Raw genomic sequence first — 24,982 nt, 5'->3', positions numbered from 1 at the left:
AGATGGTCACCACTTATCAAGGCCCGGAAGCCACTCAGGGATAAGGGTTATTGTAAGTACAGTACGTTAGTGTGGATATTTAAAGTGTCTACTTAAGCGGGCGGTTCATCAGGAATTTGTTTACATTGGACTTGAAGACATCCAAGTTGTATTCTGGAGGGAAGCAGGCAGACGGAACAGAGTTCCACAGGCGTGCAGTTCTAAGAAAGAAGCTTTGTTCATGGAATCTACGTTTTGATTTAGGCATAGATAAAGAGTGGGGAAAGTTTTTGACAGTGGATTCAGCTAGACGGGTGTTTTTTGTAAAAGATTGGCCAGGGGGGACCAGAGATTGGAGTTCAGACGAGCACCTGCCATGGAAATAACGATAAAACAAAGATAGGGTTGCAACGTCTCTTCTGTGGGAGAGAGGTTGCAGGGAAGAGAAAAAGGCATCCCCCACTAAGCCACGAAGTCTATTTTGTACTCTGTCAAGGCAGGATAGGCTGTTTTTAGCAGCTCCTGCCCAGATATGGCAGCAGTATTCCATCCTTGGAAGTACTTGGCTTTTATATAGATAGAGAATTGCATGAGTAGTGAGATATCTTCTGGAGCGGTAGAAGGATCCCACCATCTTTCCAGCGACCTTGGCAACAGACTTGATGTACGTATTCCATTTCAGATCAGGAGCGAAGGTCAAGCCCAGAAGCTTGTCAAAACACGGGGCCTCTCCTAGACGAGAGCCATCCATTTCAATTGATGCCAGATGGGGATCAGAGCGTTGATGATGTAAAGATAGGAATTTAGTTTTAGATGCATTAATAGTAACCAGCCACGTCTTCCCCACTGAACCACTCGTTCGAGATCAGACGAGAGAAAGTCAGAGAGAGCTTTGTCATTTACGGCCTTTGATATGTTGCTGTAGATGGTCGTGTCATCAGCATAGATGTCAACGGATGATTTAAGTATGTGTTTAAGGAGATCATTGATGTAGATCAGGAAGAGAGTTGGGACCAGAATGCACCCTTGAGGGACTCCAGCATTAATACTGCAGGCCTCTGATTTTTGTCCATCAACCACTACTCTTATGAGTCTATCAGATAGAAATGATTTAATGATAGAGGGAATATTTCCAGTTATACCGTAGCTGGAGATCTTGTGAAGTAGGCCTTTATGCCATACTTTGTCAAAGGCCTTTGATATGTCAAGAGCAATTTCCCTGGAAAGGAAGCCTTTGTCGAGAGATTCACTAATCCTGAGATATAACCATTAGCAGATCTGCGGTAGATCTTGCAGAACGGAAACCATGTTGCGTGTCACTAAGAAGGTCCTTTCATGCATTTATCGTAAACAACCTGTGAAACCAGAAAGTAATATGCATATATGACTTTTTTAATTTACTTCCTTTGAAAATTGTAACGTTGGATATGTGGCTGCCAAACCAATATGCCAATATTCCCCTGCTTTTTATTGAAACTAACCAAGAGCTCTTTTTAGTATCCTCGTTGTTCCCTTACATTCGATTGTCTGGATTTCTTTTCCACTTGGTTCACCAAGAATATTAGTTAGGTAGGACTTCAGATTCTTATTCATATGCCCTGTGGCACCTATAATAACCGGTATGATTGATATCTCTCTAAGATTCTAGTTTCTTTTCTTTTTTTTCTTTTTATTAGTTATTTATATGATCTGTGAGATGTATTTAGGAATCAACTCTTAGCTTGTTTTAATGAGTTTTGAGAATATAAAGTTTTTCTACTTGAACTTTTGCAAAACTGAGCTTATCGACTTTGAATGAACGCTTTATTCCAAGTTAATAGTTGAATATGGTTAAATTTTTGTTCATTTTTGATTAAATATTAATGTCTATTAATCTCTTAATACTTATCTGTGCATTGAATAGATACCATGATACTTATTCACTGCGCCTTATTATAACAAATGTCCATACAAAATTTCAGTCAGGTCAGCTCAGTAGTTTCTAAGAAAACTTTTAGAGTAAATGTGGTATTGTGGTGGCTAATCTCTATTATTCCCTAACTGTACATGTAACAAATACCATAATACTTAGTTTGCCGCACCTTGTCATAACAAAAGTACATTTATGCCAGATTAGCCCAGTAATTTTTGAGAAAAAGTGGAATCGACTGACAGACAGACTGACAAATAAAAGTATAATATATATATTGGCTCTGCAAGTGTTTTTAAGACTATATAAAGTTTTGGAACTTGTGCAGTTTAATCAAGACATTAAAAAATGAAAAATATAAAAAAATGGTTATATTGTACGTATCCGTTTTGAACTGAAGATCTCCGGAAAAAAAATTTCACTTAATTTGATCAAGTAGTTTTTTTTTTTTTTACAGCGGAAAAGCATGTTTTTATGACCTCACGTTGAAGGTAGACATCTTTCAATATTTTTTTATTTTTGTTTGGATTTTTAGAACACGCCACGGGGAGATAACTCCATTTAAAGTGCCGACACCCCCTCCCCATCTTTAATACTAGCTTTCTTCCTAAAAATCGAACCTTTTGCTTGGTATCATAACAAATTGTTTTGTTCGCTGTAAAAAAAAAAAACTTCTTGATGAAATTAAGTGAAATTTTTTTTCAGAGAACTTCATTCCATAACAGATACGTACAATTTAAACTTTTTTCTATATTTTCATTTTTTAATGTCTTGATTAAACTGTACAAGTACCAAAGTTTGTGTTGATTAAAGCATAAAACCATGATTATTTGTTTTAAAATCTTTCATTTTTCATCCCAATTGTCTGCAGGAATTACGTTGGTTGTTTCACCTTTAATCTCTTTGATTGAAGACCAGCTGGTCACCTTAGAAATGCTCGGCGTTGACGCCTGCACTTTAAATTCTGCCACGGATAAAGACAAGACCAACCAGATTATGTCCGATATGTTGGATCCGAAAGCGACCCTGAAACTTCTTTATGTGACACCGGAAAAACTTGCAAAAAGCAAACGTTTCATGGCTAAACTGGAGAAAATGTATAAAGTTGGACGGTTTGCCCGCCTTGTTATTGATGAAGTTCATTGTTGCTCGCAGTGGGGACATGATTTTCGACCAGGTGAGTTCAAAAAGAAACATTTTTTTTTTTGGGGGGGGGGGAGGTGGGTGATAATTATAGTATTAGATGAGGGTCTGTCATTTTGGTTATAGTCAACTAACATACTTCCTAATTTCCGGTATTCCACTATTGGAAACGGTGACAGGACAAATCTGTTCTTTTGCTTTTTTTTCGCTTACACCTATGAATCATTTGTTATTTCGATTTCAATAATTTTATTTTTATACTTTCGTAGACATGTATTTATAAGGTAAATTCAAATAAAAAAAACTTATTTTTAAGATTAAAAAGAAAATTTATTTGTATAGTTTTATAAACATATATTTCTTACAAAATTTCAAAAAAATAAAAACATTTTTAAAAATGTTGTCATTAAAAATAAAGACTGATTATGTTATTTTTTATCTTTTTATAATTTTGTTATTTTTTATCTTTTTATAATTTCGTTATTTTTTATCTTTTTATAATTTTGTTATTTTTTATCTTTTTATAATTTCGTTATTTTTTATCTTTTTATAATTTTGTTATTTTTTATCTTTTTATAATTTTGTTATTTTTTATCTTTTTATAATTTCGTTATTTTTTATCTTTTTATAATTTTGTTATTTTTTATCTTTTTATAATTTTGTTATTTTTTATCTTTTTATAATTTTGTTATTTTTTTATCTTTTTATAATTTTTTTTATTTTTTATCTTTTATAATTTCGTTATTTTTTATCTTTTTATAATTTCGTTATTTTTTTATCTTTTTATAATTTTGTTAATTTTTATCTTTTTATAATTTTAAAGACAAAAAAAAACAAATTTACACAAAATAAATGTACAAAATAAATTTAACAATGCATACTTGTCCATATGCGATTTTCAAAAAAACTTCAGTTTAAGTTTTCACGCTTCTTTTTATAATAAGCAGACGACATTTTATTTTTTTAACAGCATAAAACTTTCTGTGCTTTTAAAGCAAATAAGCTCTACAATAATGCAAGAAACAATTTCTTTCATGGAGAGTTCTTTTTTTTTTTTTTTTTTTAATTTGGAGAAAAGTCTATAGAAAAAAGTTCATTGGTTTCTTTTTCTTTTATTCTTCTTCTTTTAAAATCTTGCCAGACAGCGGCAATTGTATGAAAAAACAAATTCAGAGGTGTCTTTTTCTCGGGAAAAATTTGGTTATGAATCTAAAAAGGAAATAGCTGAAAAAAAGAGCCTAAATAGGAGAATGTAGCTTTTAATATTCTTTTTTATTATATTTAAAAATTAAAATTCTTAATTAGAAATACTGAAGACCAATAAAAGTGAAGGAACTAATTTGCCTTCTCATTGCTTCCAGTAGCACTACGCTAAAAATTAGGAAGTATGTAAGCTGACTAAAACTATCATTTACAATAGCGTGTATGTTATTTTGTGCCACACTTACTACTGTCAGTGGTTCCAGAACAATTGAAATTTATGTCAACATTACCTGAAGATTTGAAACTTCAGTCATTAGCACTAGAAGAGTTATGAATCTAGTCAACATTATCAGAACTGTTGTGATTTCAGTCAGTACAAAAAGAGTTAGCTTAATATGTTAAAAGCCAATTCTATTTAAAAAAATAAAAAGGATCACAATTTGTGAACCTGAGTTATCTCCCTTTGTTGAACATTTGTTGTAGACAAATTATTAACGAATTAAATGTCTTTGTTCCCCCTATGGTTTTTTTATGTTGTTTTTTGTTAAATGTTTCAACACATACATTACTGTTGATACAGTCTAATCAACGTTACATTTGCTCAGAGAATTAATTTAAATTCTCTAACCATGCGTTGCTAACCTTGATAAATTAGGAGGCGCTTATATCAACGATCATTTAATCTAAGGGAGATAACCAGCATAGACATAGCAAAAATAAGCATATTTTGCAAGATATAATTTGGGACGCTGAAATAATCAGTAGAACAATGAAAGAATGTTAAAAAAAAAAAAATAAATAAATGATTACACGATTACTGTAGCCGAGTTCCGGAAATTACTGAAGCAGTTTACAAAAAGGAAACAAGTTAGCGAACTTAATCAACAAACTTAAAATATTGTTACACGAATGATCGGGTTGACATGCTAGTATATATATATGTGTATCGGTGTATATACATATATGTATGTTCATGAATTAAAATGTGGCACGCGTCTGCGGATGAAATGTCATAAATTGACAAGCTAAACGGGAATTGTTTCAATATTTCTCACAAATATAAACAAACCTTGTTATTGTTATGAAAAATGTAACAGAAAGGAATCTGGTTATGTGGAAGTTTTGAAAAGATTGACAGGAAAAATTCACAGAAGGAAAAAGATTGCAGTTGGAGATTTGATTGTCAACCGCGTGGACGTCACGATAATTCTCTTTGTCGCTCCCCCACTCTCTATCTATCTACCATCAGCAGGAACAACAGGAGAAATAAAAAAACGGACTGTTGCTTACACCAATGGTTGTTGTGTTTTGAATTCTTAAAAAGGGTTTATAATATAACAATATAGCAACATTAAGTATCAAAATAAACTTATTAATTAACGTACACAAAACAAAAGTAAACCGTTACAATGTACCGATGCTAATTAATCCAAAACAAAAATTAAATAAACTTGTTTGAAACGATGGTAAGGGTATTCCTCGTATAATATTGCCATCAGGGAGCAATATGTGATATGATTTTTCATTTCCATTAATTAACATGTTTATTTAATTTTTCTTGTTGATTAATTAACATCGTTTCATTGCTAATTTTTGTTTTTGTGTACATTAATTAATGAATTTATTTTGTTACTTTACACTGTTATATATTTTAAGTTCGTTGATTAACTTGGTTTCTTTTTGTTGAAATTTCCGGGACTAACTTCAACTTCACCTGGCGCTTGCAGGTACAGTATTCGTGTAATCATTTTTTTTCTTTTTTTTTTTTTTTCATTTAACATTCTTTCATTTTCTGCTGATTATTTCAGCATCCCAAATTATATCTTGCAAAATATGCTTATTTTTGCTATGTTTATGTTGGTTATCTCCCTTAGATTTAATGATCCGTTGACATAAGCGCCAATAAGAATATGAAATATTATTTGTCATACGAAACTCAATACAGATCCATGTCCGTTGCTTTGTCAATTTTATTCTTGTCTGTATTATAAATCAGTTATGAGATCATAATTCAATTTCCTTTTCTTTTCTTTTTTTAAAAAGATTATAAATTTCTAGGCATTATGAAAACACAATTTCCGGATGTTCCCATTCTTGGATTAACAGCCACTGCTTCTGCAAAGGTCATCGCAGATGTGAAAAAAATCCTCAATCTGTCTAATAGCTACATCTTCCGTGCTTCCTTTAACAGACCCAATCTTTTTTATGAGGTAAAGCTCACTTTTGTTTCCTTCTTGATCCTCTTTGTCCTGCTTGCAAAAAAAACGTCCAATAAATCCGGACAAATGTTCTCTTCTTGTGGAACAAAGTCATTTTGAAAACTGCTGTGAAGTGATGAAACACAAATATGAAGAAATAAATGGATGAAAACGATTCTATGAAAATAATAATGAAAACGATTGATTTCACAATTTCATAATTGAAAAAAAAATACTATTAATAAAGAAGATTTAATTATGTTCCTGAATGTTTGAGATGTGGATTGATAATCTGTATTATTTGGATTAATCAGACTATTGTTCTTACATTACATTTTAGCCGATGTAACTTCTGATCTTCTTTAGGTGTATCTTGCCAAACTCAGAAATCTTTCTGTCAAACCAGGGAATTTGCATGGAATTTCAAACAGAACCCTTTATTTAAACCACAGAGATAGCATCTTCTCGTTCTGTCAGCCATGACTGGATAGAATCTTGAGTAATTTTCGGCAGCCTAATAACTCTCACTTCCCTTATTTTGTCCTTTAGTTCTCACATTCCATGAGCGATATTTGTGACAAAGGGCGAAGAATTGCTGTTTTTTGGGTCAGAATCTCACATATATCGTTGATTAGTTTTTAACTTTTTAAAAACTTTTTTTAGCTTCGTACATCAAATTGCTTCATGTCTTGTCTGGAGCAATTTCCATTAAAAAAAAATCACAAAATATTCACACTTGTATTCTTAGTATTGCCTACATTAAGGATTAGAGTTTCACTTCTAATTAAACGCTTTATGTAATCTACAAGTGGGGTAGTATGCTCTTCTGCCATCAAACCTGACTGACTAAAAGTTCTAAATAATTTGCGATTGTAATTTTGCGTCGCGCTTTAATGTAGGGGAAAACCAGTCTCCCACAGTGGGACACTGTGGAATTGGCAAAAATAAAAATTTGTCTTAGTATAGAAGGCCTTCCCCAAATTGATTAAGGACAAATTAACTTAAATGTAGCATCAGAACAGATACTACACTCTGATCTTAGCCTATTTGTCACTGAATTCACACAATGTCAGTTTTAGAAAGGTGCAGTTGAGGGCGACTTGACTTGGTAACATTCACATAGGATGGGTTATCCACATAGCATCCCGGATGAACACAAATCACACACAATGATTTCCAGCAGCTGGATAAGATAATTATGAAGCGGCAGTCCCGTGACCAGTGCCGAACCCCATAGACTTGAAGACCAGAGATTAATTCAACGTTAGCTTTGATGGTGTATAAGCACGTCTTCAGCTGGCCTACCAGACATCTACGCCAGTCTTGGAGTGCTTCTGGGGCTATTGCTTTGTGGATGAACTCTCTTGTGTTGTGGTGCACAGTGTGACTGAACCAATGAAAACATGAAAAACACCCGTCTAGCTGAAACCACTGTCAGTAATTTTCCACACTCTTTATCTGTGCCTAAATCAAAACGTAGATTCCATGAACAAAGCTTCTTTCTTAGAAGTCCACGCCTGTGGAATTCTCTTCTGTTTGCCTGTTTCCCACCTGACTACAACGTGGATGTCTTCAAGTCACACATAAACAAATTCCTGATGAATCGCCCCCTTAAGTAAGACACTTTATCAAATCTCCAATACCAACTATTACTACAATACTATCCCATTGATTACTGTACACCCAATAACCCTTATCCCTGAGTGGCTTCTAGGCCTTGATAAGTGGTGACCTCCATGTAAAAAAAAAAAGAATGAAATCTTTGAAAGTGCATCATTAAGAGGGATGATCCTGCATTGCATCCAGATTTATGTATTGGAAATGTGATTGAGATTACACAACCCTTGCTTCATTATAGATTCTCGGCACAGACACCATTACAAGCGGTATCCATTGTCTCTTAAAGCTGAAAGAATGTCTTTAAAATAAGGAGTAAATTGCTAACACCAATTTCTTACCATGCAGTTAAACTTCAAAACCTGTTTCATATTGGAATTTTGAAATTGTAATCTTATTTATTTTTATTTTTTTTGATGATCTCTCCAATGCATATCCGGAACATACTCACCTCAGCACATCACTGATCTGGGATGAAAATAATTGTGTAGTGTTACAATTATTTTCATTTTATATGATATTGGTCAATGATGAAGACAGTAATTTCAGTTTTGTTTTTAATTCCAGATTCGTGAAAAACCTGCTGTTGCGAGAGAAGTATTAGTTGAAATCTCTGATTTGATCCAAGGCAAATTTCGAGGAAAATCAGGTTAATAAAATTGTTTTGAAAAATAATTGAAAATTTTTATTGAAATCTTTTTAATTAGATTTCAATCAGGATTCTTTTGAATGCATTTTTTTTTAATTGGAAATCTTCTTAATATTTTTTTTAATTTAAAATCATGCTAATGTTTTTTTTAATTTAGATTTTTTTTTAATTGGGAATTTACTAATGCTTTTTTTTTAAATTTAAAATCATGTTAATGTTTTTTTCTTTTTTCAATTTGGATTTTGGGGGGGGGTGAATTTTCCTAATATTGTTTTTTTTTAATTTAAAATCATGTTAATGTTTTTTTTAATTTGGATTTTTTTTAATTGGGAATTTATTAATGTTTTTTTTTTTAATTTAAAATCATGTTAATGTTTTTTTTCTTTTTTCAATTTGGATTTGGGGGGGGGGGTGAATTTTCCTAATATTGTTTTTTTTTAATTTAAATTGGGAGCTCTACTTAATGCTTTTTTTTAATTTAAAATTATGCCAATTTAAAAAAAAAAAATTCTGTTTGAATTTTTTTAAATTGGGAGTTCTACTTAATGCTTTTTTTTTAATTTAAAATCATGCCAATGTTTTTATTTTTAATTTGGATTTTTTGATTTGGAATTTTTATTTTTTTTAATTGAAATTCTTACTTTTTATTTAAATGTCTTGTTTTTCCTTTTAATTTAGGATGTTTATTATTTTTTAATTGGGAATTATATTTTTTTATTTAAAATTGTGCCAATGTGTTTTTTTAATTCTGAATGTTTATTTACTTTTTGAGTGTTGTAATGGGTCTTTTTTTATTTTAGAAACGTTTTTTTTTTCAATTTAGAATCTTTTAAATCTGTTTTTAAGTGGGAATAATTTTGGTGCTTATTTGGAATTACACTTCACAAAATACAGAAAAATCTTTATGATGTATGTAGCTGTCACATAGCAAAGATGTCACGTTCCAAAAAATCATATAAATTAATAAAGTAGTTCTGTTTTTGTTACTTAAAAAAATAACAGTTTTTGAGTTTTACTGATTAAAAATTTTTGGCAATTATAGCATAGTCCGTCAATCTCGGTAGTCGAATTGACTTGTCCGCCCTTGGATTCTAAAGCAACATGGCAGTTTCCAGCTCTCCAGTCATAAAATTTGATTTTTTTATTTAAAAAAAAAAACATAATCAATGTATATGATATTTGGAATATGACATCTTTGTTCCTTACGTACATAAAGATTTTTCTGTATTTTTTATTTTTTTATTAATCGAATTTTAAATGAAAACCACCTTTTTAATTTTTTTTTTAATTGGAAGTTTTTAATGGTAATTTTTAATTGGGAATCATTTCTTGGAATTTTTAATTTGGAATCATTGCTTATTTATTGGAATTTTTAATTGGGAATCAAACAGCTTACTGTCAGGTTAGGGTTAGACTAACTGAAAGCAGCTTATCAGTTCAATTTTATTTATAAAGAGTAGAAAATGAAAATTGGGTTTATTTTCGTTAGTCTCATAATTCTTGTTTCTCTTATTATTTTCTTTAGTCCTCACATTCCATAAGTATTGTTTTTTACAAATGGGGAAGACTTGCTGTCTTCCGAGTTGGAATCTATCCATCTAACTCTTAGTTATTTACCTTGATATAGTCTTTATTTTTTGCCCCCGTGCATGAAGTGGCTTTAAGCTTTGTTTGGAACGATTTCCATTAAAAACTTTTCTTTTAAAAATTAAATGTGCAACCAGTTGTTATTATTTAAAGAGAAAAAACATGAGGATTAGAAGAAACTGGCAATTCTGAAATCAACAAATTTGCAAACGGAAATTGAAAAAAATGAAAATTATTGAATAGTGAATTAAATGAAAACTCTTATTTTAACATTTTATATCACCCTTTTTTTCCTGAATGGTCCCCGTGAGTGCACAGTGAACGAGGCATAAAAAAATGACTATAAGTTCAGCATTACCCCCCCCCCCGCTCCCACGCCCACCATTTAGCCCCAAAAGTCCCCAGGAGACGTCAAATTTTGTTGAAAATGAACAAACGGTGCAGTTTTAGGCCTTTAACATATGTAAATTTGAGTTCTGCATCATGAAAAAAAAAAGAAATGATTGAGTCCATAATTTGCCCCATCCCACCACAACCACCGCCACCATCTAGCCCCCAAAGTTCCCAAGGCCATGACATATTTTAATTTGAGTTCAGCACCAAGCAAAACTGCTAAATAGACATACACAGAAAATTTTGGACAAATATGGTAAAATAGTCAGAAAAATGGAGTGGTTTTATTAGTCTTAAAAAAGCTCTTGGGCACAAGCAAGAGTTATCGCGAAGTATAGACAAACAAAATTATATAGAAATCAGTTAGTTACAATTTTTCAGAAAGTTTTATAAAAATCCAAGGCATCAATTTTTTTTAATAAGCACAAAAGTGTAAATTTTAACCATGTTAACCTGAGTTTTCCCGGAAAATCCATTCTGTTACTTTGTTACTCTTATCATGTCTAATGTTTGTGCAAAATTTCTAAAAATTCCAAGACATAGTTCTTGAAAAAAATGTGGATCGACAAACGGACACACAGACGAGGGTGAATTTACAGGTCCACCCTCCTTTTGTCGAAACACCAAAAATGGTCATTAATAGATTAAATGTTTCAAAAGTATTGACGAAGCAAGTGTATGTTAAAAGTTCAAAAGTCAATACAATGAAAATGTTATCATAATCTGTAAATCTGCATGAAGAAAAGGCTATCAGGGCTTCATAAGTTTAGATGGTATTCTGGTTTCTGTCACGTGTAATGATGCACATTATAAGTTTAATGCCAACTCAATAACGAACAGCACATAAAGTATGAGCTTTAACAGATTTATGCAACAATTTACAGAGGAAAATAATTAAATAGAAGCAACTATGTGTGTGATGATTACACTCTATGATATGAGACACATTTGTTTACCTCCCAAAAACAAAGTCCCTCTTTTCCAAGGGTGATAACTCTATCTTCTTCAATCCAAGGGAAATAACTCTACTCTTTTTAGGATGTATTTAATAAGGTCTAAAAGAGAAGAATGATATCAAGCAGTATGTGTTGAAGTAGGACTATTGAGTTAGCTTGTGAGACTGAACGAGTTTGTATCATTATTATTATTAGGAAGTTGTCCATATGATATAGTATGACCATTTTTGTAAGTTAAGTCCGTATGCCAATGCCAATAGCCAGAGAATAAATGTGGGTTTTGTGTGTACACCAATAAAGAGTTTGGTAGTTGTTCTAAGTCATGTGGTTCTTTAGGCAATTTGGTCATCTAACAAGCTAACTGCTAGGAAAGCATGGATGTGCTTTCTTAAATAACTTTCCTGAAAAGCTGTTAACTCTAGGAGAAGCTGTTTTAGATTAGTTAAATCCAAATATAAGGAATCAATCAAAATTGAATGTTTTCTTCAATCAGTATCAAGCATTGAAGCAAATAACAATTGATTTTAGACGTCATTATTCTGTGGTTGTTTTTGTTGCTACTGCTGTGACAATTATTGAAGAATGTTAGTGTTTGGCATTCTTTGAGTATTATGAACTCATCCTACGATGGATACTCTTGTTTGTTTCTGAATAAAAGATTTGCTCATTGTTTTCTCTCTTTTTCTTTGAAAGGTATTGTTTATTGTTTTTCGCGAAGAGAATCTGAGGAAGTGACGATTGGTCTGCAAGAACTTGGCGTGAAGGTCGGATGTTACCATGCAGACCTTGGTAACGATTTACGAAGACAAACTCACAAAGCTTGGCTCTCAAATAAGCTCCAAGTAAGTTGGTTTTGACTTTCAGTTGTTATTGTTATTAAACTAAATATGAGTTAATCAAAATTGGTTTCTTTAAGGATTTTGGTACTTGTCCAGAATTTCCCCATATTAAAGAATAAATATAAAGAAAAATGGGCATGATGTACGTACCCTTAATGGAAAGAAATTATGGTATTCCAAAAGTCATGTAAATTTATGAAGTAGTTTTTTTTTTGTTTTTTTTTTTACAAAGGAAGCCAATCAAGGAGGCTTGGAGGCCAATCAAGGATAAGGTTATTGAGTGTACAGTGGTCAAAGGGAACACGTCGTAGTAATCATTAGTAGTGGAAATTTGGTAAATTGGATTACTTAATGGGGATGGCTCATCAAGAATTTGTTTATGTTGGACTTGAAGACAACCGTATTGCAGTCAGTTTGAAAGCAGGAAAACGGAAGAGTTCCACAGGCATGCAGTTCTAAGGAAGAAGCTTCATTCATGGAATCTTCATTTAAGTTTGGCCACAGATGAAGAGTGGGGAAAATTATTAACAGTTGTTTCAGCTAGACAAGTGTTTTTCGTGAAAGTCAGGCTAGCGGAGGACCATAGGTTGGAGAAAATCAAATTTTATGACTAATCTAAGAGAGACTGTCATCAGATGCCATTTTAAAAACAGTCTCCAGAAACAAGGGAGATAAGTCAACATAATTCAAACGTGTGAGATTTTTGTTGTAATGCCTACGAATTTCAATTAAAAATTGTTTTATTTGTAAAAATAAAACTACTTGATCAATCATTATATTATTATGCTTATCGCTCTGTCCGTTATCATGCTGTGCATCCCTAAAAAAGGAAAGTGGAATATTCTAAATTAACCTTGTCAACCTTGAAAAGGAAATTGAAATATTAAAAAAAAATTGGTGTCGCTGTTGAGGCAGAGCTAATAAAAAATATTTGTCTTTCTTGGCCTTTTGGCTAAGATCAAAGTGTAGTATCTGTTCTTCAGGTGCTATATTCCAATTTCTTCTCTCTCAGTGGAAGGGAAATACTTTACGACTTAAGACAATTTTTTCTCCACATTAAAAAACGACCCTGGTGTCTAAATCTGTCCCGTGGGGAGGCATTGTGAATAGGTACTATGTTTAATGTAACAAAGTTTTAATATTAAAAAAAGTAACTGGAAAAAGTTATTTCTGATTTAATTACAAAATGCCCTGGAAATGTTACTTCTGATTAATTATAAAATGCCCTGGAAAATGTCCGTTCTGATTATTTTTTTTTTGTTTACTTGCCTCCCGAACAAGGGCAGAATTGGACATGAGGTCGGTTAAAAATTTAGGGGAAAACCAGCTCCCCAAAAGGGGCACTCTGGTCAATAACAAAAATAAAAATTGAATCAGTAATGAAGGATTTCTCCTCCATTAACCAAGACCAAAAAAGGGGGGATTAAGTCACTGGGATGCTGAAACTGATACTACACTCAGAAATTCATGTTGAAGCAATGGTTGCCTAATCTCTAACCATGTTAATGTTTTTATGTATTACTTTCGAAAAGCTGCTGAAGCAGTTTATGATTTAAACATTACTTTATTTCAAGTATATTTTTAGCAGTGGGTTACGAGATATGAAGTCAGTCCCAGAAATTTCTCAAACTGTTTACGATTTAAACATTACTTTATTTCATGTATATTTTTAACAGTGGGGTGGGGGATATTAAATCAGTCCTGAAAATGGGGGAAACCGTTTACACATTACACATTACTTTATTTAATGTATATTTTTAACATTGGAGTGGGAGATATGAAGTTAATTCCAGAAATGGCTGCAACCATTTATGTTTTGGACATTACTTTATTTAATATATATTTTTAACAGTAGGATGGGAGATAAAAAGTCGGTCCCGGAAATGGCTAAAAAAGTTTACGATTTATACATTAATTTATTTCATGTATATTTTCAACAGTGGTTTGGGGATTATAAGCCAGCTCCAGAAATGGCTGAAACAGTTTACTATTTAGACATTACATTATTTCATGTATATTTTTAGCAGTGGGTTTGGGATATAAAGTCGGTCCCGGAAATGACTTAAACAGTTTACTATTTAGACATTACATTATTTAATGTATATTTTTAGCAGTGGGTTGGAGATATAAAGTCAGTCCCGGAAATGGCTGAAACAGTTTACGATTAAAACATTACTTTATTTAATGTATATAATCAACAGTTGGGTGGCGGACATGAACTCAGTCCCGGGATTGAATGAGATGTGCAAATATATACTATCAGAAAGCGTCGCCCAGTATTTAATGAGGTAGGTGGAAAACATATAGTAGCAAAACACCCTGTGTCGCCCGGGATCGAATGAGATAGGGGAACAATATATATTAGCAGAATATGCAGCGTCACCCAGGATTGGATCAGATAGGTGAAACATATATACTATGAGAATACCCAGAATTGATTGATTTGTTTGTAATGAAATAATCAGCCCAGGCAATATATCAAAGTTATTATTTAAGTAAGGGGGAGCAACATAGTGGGTTAAAGTTATGAAAATTATTGTTGAAATTAGTAACATATCCAAGAATTATGAAAAATGATGAAATGTGAGTTACTTGATTGGTGTGTTTGTAATGAGATAATAAGCCCAGACAATATATCACATATATTATATAAGTAGGAGGGAGAGGCATAATGTGGGTTTTTAATTATAAAAATTATTGTTGAAATTAGTAACATATCCAGGATTATGAACAAAGATTAAATGTGAGTTAATCGATTGTGTGTTTATAATAAAATAATCAGCCCAGGAAATATATCAAAGTAATGTTAGTAAGAGAGGGCGATAAGGATGGTTTAAATTATGAAAAATAATCGTCAAAATTAGTAACATATCCAAGAATTATGAAAAATGATAATATGTTATTAAATACATTAGTGTGTTTGCAATGAAATAATCAGACCAGACAATATATCAAAGTTATTATTTTAGTAAGTAGGGCAATGATGTGGGTTAAAATGATGAAAAATGATTGTCAACATTAGTAACATATCCAAGAATTATGAAAAATGACGAAATGTGAGTTAATTGATTGGTGTGTTTGAAATAAAATAATCATCCCAGATAATATATCAAAATTATTATTTTAGTAGTGGTGGGGGTTGATAATGTGGGTTAAAAATATTAAAAATAATTGTCGAAATGAGTAACATATCCAAGAATTAAGAAAAATGATGAAGTGTGAGTTAATTGATAGTTGTGTTTTTTTATGAAATAATCAGCCCACACAATATATCAAAGTAATTTTTTAGTAAGAGAGGACGACGAAGATGGTTTAAATTATAAAAAATTATTGTCAAAATTAGTAACATATCCAAGAATTACGAAAAATGACAAAATGTGATTTAATTGATTGGTGTGTTTATAATAAAATAATCAGCCTAGACAATATATCAAAGTTATTATATAAGTAAAGGGGAAGGAGATAAGGAGGGCTTTAATTATGAAAAATTATTGTCAAAATTAGTAACATATCCAAGAATTACGAAAAAATTATTAAATATTAGTTAATTGATTGGTGTGTTTGTAAGGAAATAATAATCCTATACAATATATCAAAGTTATTATTTAATAAAGAGGGAAGGGCGAAAATGTGTGTTTAAATTATGAAAAATGATTGTCCAATAAGTAACATATCCAAGAATTATGAAAAATGATTAAATGTGATTTCATGCATTAGTGGGTTTGTAATAAAATAATAAGCCCAGACAATATTTCAAAGTTATTATTTTATTAAGGAGGGGGCGATAAATGTGGGTATAAATTATGAAAAAATGATTGTCGAAATTAGTAACATACCCAAGAATTATGAAAAATGATGAAATGGAGGTTAATTGATTAGTGTGTTTGTAATGAAATAATCAGCCCAGCAAATGTATCAAATTTATTATTTTAGTAAGGTTGGGCGACAATGTTGTTTTAAATTATCAAAAAATATTGTCGAAATTAGTAACATATCCAAGAATTACGAAAAATGATGAAATGTGAGTTGATTGATGTGTGTTTGTAATGAAATAATCAGCCTAGACAATATATCAAAGTTATTATTTTAGTAAGGTGTGCGATATGGTGAGTTTAAATGATGAAACATTATTGTCAAAATTAGTACCATATCTAGGAATTATTAAAAATGATGAAATGTGAGTTAATTGATAGTTGTGCTTTTTTATAAAATAATCAGCCAATACAATATATCAAGTTTAATATTTTAGTAAAGGGAGGGGCGATAATGTGGGTTGAACTTATGAAAAACTATTGTTGAACGTAGTAACATATTCAATAATTATGAAAAATGATAAAATGTGGGTTAATTGACCGGTGTGTTTGTAATGAAATAATCAGCCCAGGAAATATATCAAAGTCATTATTTTAGTAAGTGGGTGGTACAGAATAAAGTAATATGATTGTGCCTTCCTTCATGCTGAACAGAAACAGCCCAGCAACAATATATTGCACATGAAAAATGCTGCCGTGGAATTTCTACAGGTTCTGCTAGTTTATATGATTATTGGAATATGATATTTTTTTGTTGAAGATTTTTCTTTTTTTTTTTTTTTTTTTAGTACAGGACATATTCTGAATAAGCACTAGATTTTTTACGATTCGAAATACACGCCAAAAGGTACCTTAGTTTTGGGATACCAGGTGCTGTATGTCAGCATTGTTTCCAGTCATATCAGACTCAGGTGTGATGTGGTTAGGGATAGCACAACCCTTGCGATACAATTACACACAGAACCACTCTTAGAGGTGGTATCCATTATTTCTCGAGTTTGAACAGAGGCCATAAGGAATTCTTGGATTTGGTTATGTATGAAAAAATTCATCTTAATTGCTCTAATTAGCCATCTATATATATAAAAGCGAAAATGTATGTATGTATGTGTGTTCGCTTTTTCTGTATGTCAACAAAAGGCTTTTTTCTTCACAACTTTTTAAAACTTTTTATATCACATATAAATCGTAATATCTCACAATTAACAACGAAGCTCGCCTGTCTATTTAATTTGCTCAATTTCGAGAAGATAAATATTCAATATTTGTCGCTCGCCGCATGTGGGTTAGTCTTTTTCCTATAATATCTTGGGGGAGGGGGGGAAAAGCGTTCAGCAGTAAATGAATACTATCCCGCAGTCAAACTTGACCTCATTAACTCATTAAAACGGGCACCTGCTAAATCCAAGTAATTAAATAAATTCAAATGTGTTTCCGTTAGCATCTCGCGGTGGGGCAATGGTTAACGTCGCACGTTTTTTTTTAAACTTTAATTTACAACTTTGCCTCAATGGTTCAGGTTCGATTCTCATACTTACTTTTTTTTTTACCCCCCCCCCCACCTCCAAACATCCAGGCAACGCTGGGTACCTCTCGCTAGTACTTTATAATGAATCAAACAAGCCACACATCATTCTCTCTTAACTCTTATTCTATGTTTCTTTAACTACTCTCTAACATTTCTTAATATCACTGTGAGCATTTAGATAATGAGTGACTCTTTCTTTCCTGCTAATTTATAATTTGGTCTTTCAAGCACACTTTTTTTTTGATCATGTCCATCCCTTACAAAGCATATCGCCACTTGGACGTAAGGGGCTACTATTTGGAGCCATATGTCTAGAAAAGATGAGTAAGATATTTGTTTACATTATATTTAAACTTCTGCATATCAGTAGAGCCAGGGAAGCAGGCAGCAGGAAGGGAATTCCAAAGTCTAGCTGTTCGAAGGAAGAAACTATTAGAATAGAAATCTTTCTGGCATTTAGAGACATCAACAGTGAAGGGGTGAGATCTTATTGCTAAGCGGGTTTGTCGGGATATGTACGTCGAGGGGGTACAAGTGAAACGAGTTCATCAGAACACATTCCATTAAAATATTTGTAAAACAGGCACAGTGATGCAACATTGCAGCGATGGGACAGAGGCTGGAGCTTAGTTGACAAAGTGGGACCGATTAGATTGACAACTCCTTTTTGGGCCGTAGCTAAGAGGAAGAGACTAGTGGTAGATACACCAGCCCAGATGTGGCAACAATACTCCATGCATGGGCAAATAGTGGCCTTGTAAAAGTACAGGATACTCTCAGGTGTGAGTAGTCTTCTAGCTCGATAGAGGGGAAAAACCACCTTCTTTGCAGCAGCCTTTGCAATGTCGTCTATGTATTTGTTCCAGTACATATGGTAGTTAGATAATAAAATAATAGTATTTTAATTCATAAGTATTTTAATTCATAAGTATTTTAATGCATAAGTATTTTAATTCATAAGTATTTTAATGCATAAGTATTTTAATTCATAAGTATTTTAATTCGTAAGTATTTTAATTCGTAAGTATTTTAATTCATAAGTATTTTAATTTCATATGGGTAATAAAGAAGTATTATTTACGTATGGAGAATTTAAAAATTTCAAAATAATTTGCTTATTATTTTGTTCTAACTAGGGATGAGACATTCTACCTGAGGTCAGACATTCTGTTGCGATCTCATACATTCCAACTAAGAGATCCTTTTAAGATTCTAACCATCCCTTTAAATGCAATAATTTGTATCGCTCTTACACTTGGTTCACTACATATATTTTCCAGGTAGTTTTTGAAATTCCTTTTTCATGAGTTTGGTTGCTCTTATAGTTACTGGAATGATGGAGATCTTCCCAAGATTCCAGTTTCTTTTCCTGTACATAAGACCTTCCTATTACTGTTGTTTCCCTCTAGCATCATTAAGAACACTAACTTCTACTAGGGTTGCTTCTTGTCCCATGTCACTATGGCAGACTAAATAGCTCTCTTTTCTTGGTACAGAGCTGTAGAAATTGCATAGTCATAGTGAATGGTGTATGACTTATTTCCAACTGTTTTTTCTGGTAAATGTTCTTAGGACTTGCTGCTAAATTTGATAGTGAACATTTTACAGATGATCTAGTGGAGATATTTACGCACTCTGTTGTGTTGTGTCGTGTCCCCCCCCCCCAGCCGAACCTTACAGCTGGATGTTAGGTCGTTTACACTCTCTACTTCTGTATGGCAGAACCTGCACTTGTTATCATTGCTGAGACGATTAATTTCCTAAAAGCATTGGTCAGCAAGTCTTGATCCATAATAATCCTTTCCTGGTCACACTGGATTTAACCTTTGTTTATCCAGTTTATAAAGATTTCCATAACTATTTAACTCTTGGTCAATTTAATTCAGAAAATATGCTGTTGGTTGGCATATTCTTTGAGTTTTTTTGGGTTTTGTTTTTTTGCAATGAAAGGCCTTGATATATTTTTGGCAACTCTTTTGGTAGCAAGCTTGCTTTGTGATTCTGTTTTATAAATAGTGCTGTGACAACAGCATATTCTTTTCATTATTTTAACTCTTGAGTATATAACTGTTAATATCTTATATGTTTTTATATTACGGGAGGTGGTTCTCGGTCAATTAAGTGTGTTGTGTTGGATATATACCGGAGAGTCAAAAGAATGAAAAGAATATTCTGTTGTCACAGCCCGTATTATAACTTAGAGGATCTTCTCCAAAATGTTTCTCCAGTTTTGTGATGAAGTTTAACATTATGAATTTTCACATTAAATCAAAGTAATAGTGGCTGTGACCCGATGGGTGCATCTAGTTTGTTTCGATTTTAGGTCACCAACGTTACTCGGAAACAGCCAAACATTTTTGTCAGTATCTCTTTGTCCTCTGCTTATCTTCAAATTTGTTTGTTACTTTTTTCACAGAATTTTACATAAAATATAACAATGTCATAAGATGATCACAGATGTAAGAAATGAGATCATATAAAGATTATTTGAAGTATTTAATGTCCTCAAGTGTCATTTTCACAATGTTTCGGCCAATGTAACCTCTGATCTTCTTCAGGTGTAGTTTGCCGAACTCCGCAATCAACACAGAATTCCAAGCGAAACCATTTATTTAATGCACAGGGATAGCATGCTCTCACTTTGTCAGCAATGATGGGATCTTAAATAATTTGCAATTGTATTCCCAGTATTACCTGCAGTGAGAATTGAAGCTTCAACCTTCAAAAATACTCAATCAAATTAAGTAAAATCTTTTTTCAGAGATCTTCAGTCTAAAACAGATAGGTACAATATAACCTTTTTTCGATATTTTCATTTTTTAATGTCTTGATTGAACTGTACAAGTGCTAAGTATTACTCCTTTATAAGGTATTAATCTCCCATAAACTTCTATTTTTGTTTGTTTTATTCTTTTTTTTTTTTATGTGCAGGTAATTGTGGCGACAGTTGCCTTTGGAATGGGCATCGATAAACCAGATGTGAGATTTGTGATCCACCATTCACTCAGCAAATCAATGGAAAATCTTTACCAGGAGTCGGGAAGAGCAGGTTAATTTACAAGTGGATTTATTTACCAATAAAATAATATATGGATATCAAAAATAATGTCCACACCAACTTTCTATCAAAAATATATTTTGGATTAGAAAAAGAGATTGATAAATTTTATTTTTAGCTTCATTGTTTTCAATGTATTTTTCAAATGGAAGAAATTTTCTTATTTATTTTTAAGTTGTAAGCCATCTTAGTTTCAGAAGAAAAGACAAAACCTTCTTCCAAACAAAATGACAGTTGTTTAATCCAGAGAAGATTTAAATTGTAAAAGCTGAAACATAAAATAGGGTTTCCGGTAGGTAGCCAACTCAAGTTAGTCCTGAGACCAAGAGCAAAGTTCCTTCTTATGTGAAGAACGAGAAGTTATGTACAGAATTCTAAAATATCCAGTATGTTTATAGAGTGATTCCGGTTTCTGATTGGTCAGTAGCAGAGTGTCATTTCATTTAATTGGTCAGTTTCTGTCACCCTTCTCGATAAATAGAACCTTCCAATTTTTTGTAATCATATTCTCTTTATTTTATCAAATCTATTGCAACATTTATCATTTGGGAAAAAAAATTATTTTGAAATATTTTCCGAGTTTCATCATGAAAATTGAAACGGGACTGATTCAAAGTGACCAAAAATGACTCAATTGATGTTTTCATTGAAATGGGGAAATCACATGATTTTTAGTTATTGAAAAAAATTGGTCAGTATGAGTAATTAGTCTATTTTAGTGACTATCCAGCTTTATTTTAAAACTTTTATTGAAAAAAAAACAATTCAGGTAACTTGATTATGTAGTAGAGCTGACATCTACTCAATGTAGCCGCTTTCAGCCTCAATCAACGCGTTGATATGGGTCTGGAACTTGGAGCATACCTTTTCTAACAGACCAGCGGAAACTCAGTGAATATTCACCAGATGGCAGCAATTAGGGTGGCTTTGATGTTGTGGGAGGTCATGTTGGTGATGTTCTCGAAGTATGGCCAAACGAAGTAGCCCAGCGGGTTCAGGTCGGGGGGGGGGTGACCAATGAGAAAAGAGGACAAAGTCTTAGCACTCCTTCTCAAGCCAAGCCTGGGTCTCTTTTGAGTCCTGCTGCCACCTCCGAGGGTCTGCCAACGGTCACCTGATCGCACTAGGGGATCACCACACTCTTTAGCATATCCAGGCACACTTTGGTTTCAAGCTGACTGATAGAAGCCTTGGGATTTGTACACAACTTGTCAACTAGTAGATGGTCTGCAACAAAAATGATGTGATATTTTCATCAAATGGAAATGGAATCATGTCGTTTTTCTTGGGCAACAATTTTATCATTCCACCCTGTAGGTATGTCATCAATTAATAAATTTCAGTTTCTTTACAGTATTTAAAGGAGATTTGTAAAATTTAAATAAATCAAATTTGTGTTAAAGTTGTCCGTGGTTATTTAGACATTAATCAAGCAAGATTCCCTGAATTTCAATTTTTACTTAGTTTTTCTATGATTTACTTATTGATTTAAAACCAAAGAAGGGTTCTTGGTGTTCATTTCAATATTTGTTTTTTTTTTTGTTACTTTATTTATTCTGAAGGCCGTGATGATAAGTATTCCAACTGCATCATTTTTTACCGTCTTCGTGATGTGATGCGACAGAGTACAATGGTTTTTACGGAGCAAAAAGGTATCGAAAATCTCTACGGATTGATGGAATATTGTTCTAATATTGACAGGTATGTTGGTTTTAATTTTTTTGGATTTCAAAATAATATTCTGGTCTCTTTAACATCACCATATGACATATGACGTATTTAAAGGTAAATTATGTTTTCTTGTCTGCCTATGGGCTTCAAAATACAGTCAGTTTGTCACTTTCTCAAGAAACGCACTTACTACTCAAGAACAACACTTTGAACATTTCTTATTATTTTCTTTTGTTTACAGACTAACATAAGTTACGTTGTGCTTTCAAATACTGAAGTTATATTGTTTGTTCAAACTTTGAAATTGTGGACATTTTCTGTTATGTAAGAATTGAAAGTTTCCTATATCTATAATATAAAGCTGAATGTCTGTGTGTGTGTGTGTGTGTGTCTGGTCACGAATAAACTCCTATATGATTAACTATTATAGAAAACTGATTACATATAATGATAGAAGATGTATCGAGACACAGGAATGGGTATGTTTGATCTAGCAGAACGGTGGTTCATTAAAATTGTGGGGTCTGTGTTCGTGCCTGGTCCACAAAATATGGAAATAAAAAATTTAAAAATTAAAAAAAAACGTTTACAAGTGTTTTTGATATAGATGTACATAAGAATATTTTGATAAGTATGTTTTAACTTAAATAGGGATGGTATAATAAAATTGTGGGGTCTGCGTTCGCGCCTGGCCTCCATGGAATGGAAATAGGCACAAACTTTAATAAGGACTTCCATATTTATCTGCGTAAGTATACTTTGATAATTATGTTTCAGTTTGAAGAAATATGGTATAATAAAATTATGGGGTGTTCATTCGCACCTAACCTCCATAGAACGGAAATATGTCACAAAGTTTAAAAGGTTTTTTAATATATATCCACAGAATATTGTGATAAGCGTTTCCATGTGAACAGGTATGGTATAATAAATTATGGGGTTTATCTATTTTATTTTTACTTTCATCATATTTTGCTTTGGTTTTGATACTCCCAAATTCGAAGCTATCTCTTTACAGCTCTTCCTTTTCATAACCTATCATACTTTCATAAATCAGAGTCCATTTTCTGTAGGCTGTTTTTGAACCCAGTTAACGACGGGTACTTTAGCTAGTATATATATATGTATATATATATATATATATATATATATATTTATATATAAATATTAGTAGAATGCTCAGCATTGCCTGAAGAATACACTTTCATTTTCATCTTCCTCCCATAGATCACATCATACATTATGATGTCATACATATATATATATATATATATATATATATATAATCTATATGCTAAGACATCATTGCAAACAAACAAGTAAACTGATGACAATACTGATTTATCATATATATATATATATATATATATATATATATATATATATATAATTATTATTTACTATAATAATTATTAAATACCTACAGACACTAGTGTTTCATCCTTTCGGAAATCAGCAGTGCAGGGGGTTACGATTAACGCCAGTCGAGAGATCCAAACCCTGACAACAGAAGCCATGTCTGGCTTCATTAGCAAGGACCCGAACCATTCGGCTACTGTCAACCATAAGAGATACAGTTGAATTTAAACATTTATTCTAATTAAACGCTTTTAATGTCAGTCAGAGTGAACTAATCCTTATATGACGATCTATGTATATGAGCTTAGTTGACCGACTTTATTACCACTGAAAGTGCTCGACGATAAGCAACAAGTTTCTTAAAGGGGCTAACATCATTATTTACTATAATAATTATTAAATACCTACAAACACTAGTGTTTCATCCTTTCAGGACTCATCGGTGAAGGGTGTAACAATTAACGCCAGTTGAGGGATTCGAATCTTGGCAATAGAAGTCATGTCTGGCTTCATTAGCAAGGACCTGAACCATTTGACTACCGTCAACCGCAAGCGATACAGTTGAATTTAAACATTTATTCTTATTAAATGCTTTTAACATCAGTCAGATTGATATATATATATATATAGATAATAAAATCTCCACACTAACGTAATGTACTTGCAATAACCCTTATCCCTGAGTGGCTTCCGGGCCTTGATAAGTGGTGATCACTGTGTAAAAAAAAAAAAAAATAAATAAAAAAAAGTTTAAAAAAAGATAGGGTGGGGGAGACAGAAGTTCATTCGTTGTTTGATTGTATTTGCTGATTCAATTAATTATCACGTTTAGCTCTTCTTCTCTCTTCTTCTGAAACTTCTTAGACTTCTGAAACAGTGGGCAAAACGTTAATATGTTTTCAAAATTATATGATTATAATTCCTTCAAATAAAAATTCTGCCCTCGCTACGCAAGAACAACACTTTGAAGATTTCTTAATTATTTTCTTTTGAATTGTTTACTTCTGATCATTCAACAAGGCATCACTAAAGTTGATATATTAAATCTGGATGGACTTTGTCGGTATTAGTGGTGGGACGA

The 24,982-nt window shown here is 32.3% G+C and overlaps 1 protein-coding gene and 1 pseudogene across 1 annotated transcript in view; both read left to right on the top strand.

Annotated features, from left to right (window-relative positions):
- LOC145293273 (ATP-dependent DNA helicase Q1-like) overlaps window positions 1-24,982 on the top strand; it is a 48,315-nt gene that overhangs the window by 11,558 nt on the left and 11,775 nt on the right. The window contains exons 4-9 of the mRNA XM_080139873.1: window positions 2,760-3,065; window positions 6,278-6,444; window positions 8,617-8,698; window positions 12,328-12,476; window positions 20,745-20,862; window positions 22,434-22,572. Coding sequence (XP_079995999.1) covers window positions 2,760-3,065; window positions 6,278-6,444; window positions 8,617-8,698; window positions 12,328-12,476; window positions 20,745-20,862; window positions 22,434-22,572 — 961 coding nt within the window. The remainder of the gene's footprint in view (window positions 1-2,759; window positions 3,066-6,277; window positions 6,445-8,616; window positions 8,699-12,327; window positions 12,477-20,744; window positions 20,863-22,433; window positions 22,573-24,982) is intronic.
- LOC145293479 (U2 spliceosomal RNA) lies at window positions 13,405-13,533 on the top strand (annotated as a pseudogene).

The sequence above is a fragment of the Euprymna scolopes genome, chromosome 14 (genome assembly GCF_053919585.1).
Source record: "Euprymna scolopes isolate OS-2025 chromosome 14, ASM5391958v1, whole genome shotgun sequence".
NCBI lineage: Eukaryota > Metazoa > Mollusca > Cephalopoda > Sepiida > Sepiolidae > Euprymna > Euprymna scolopes.
The sequence above is the reverse complement of the archived record's forward strand: the minus strand, read 5'-3'. Positions and strand labels throughout refer to the sequence as shown.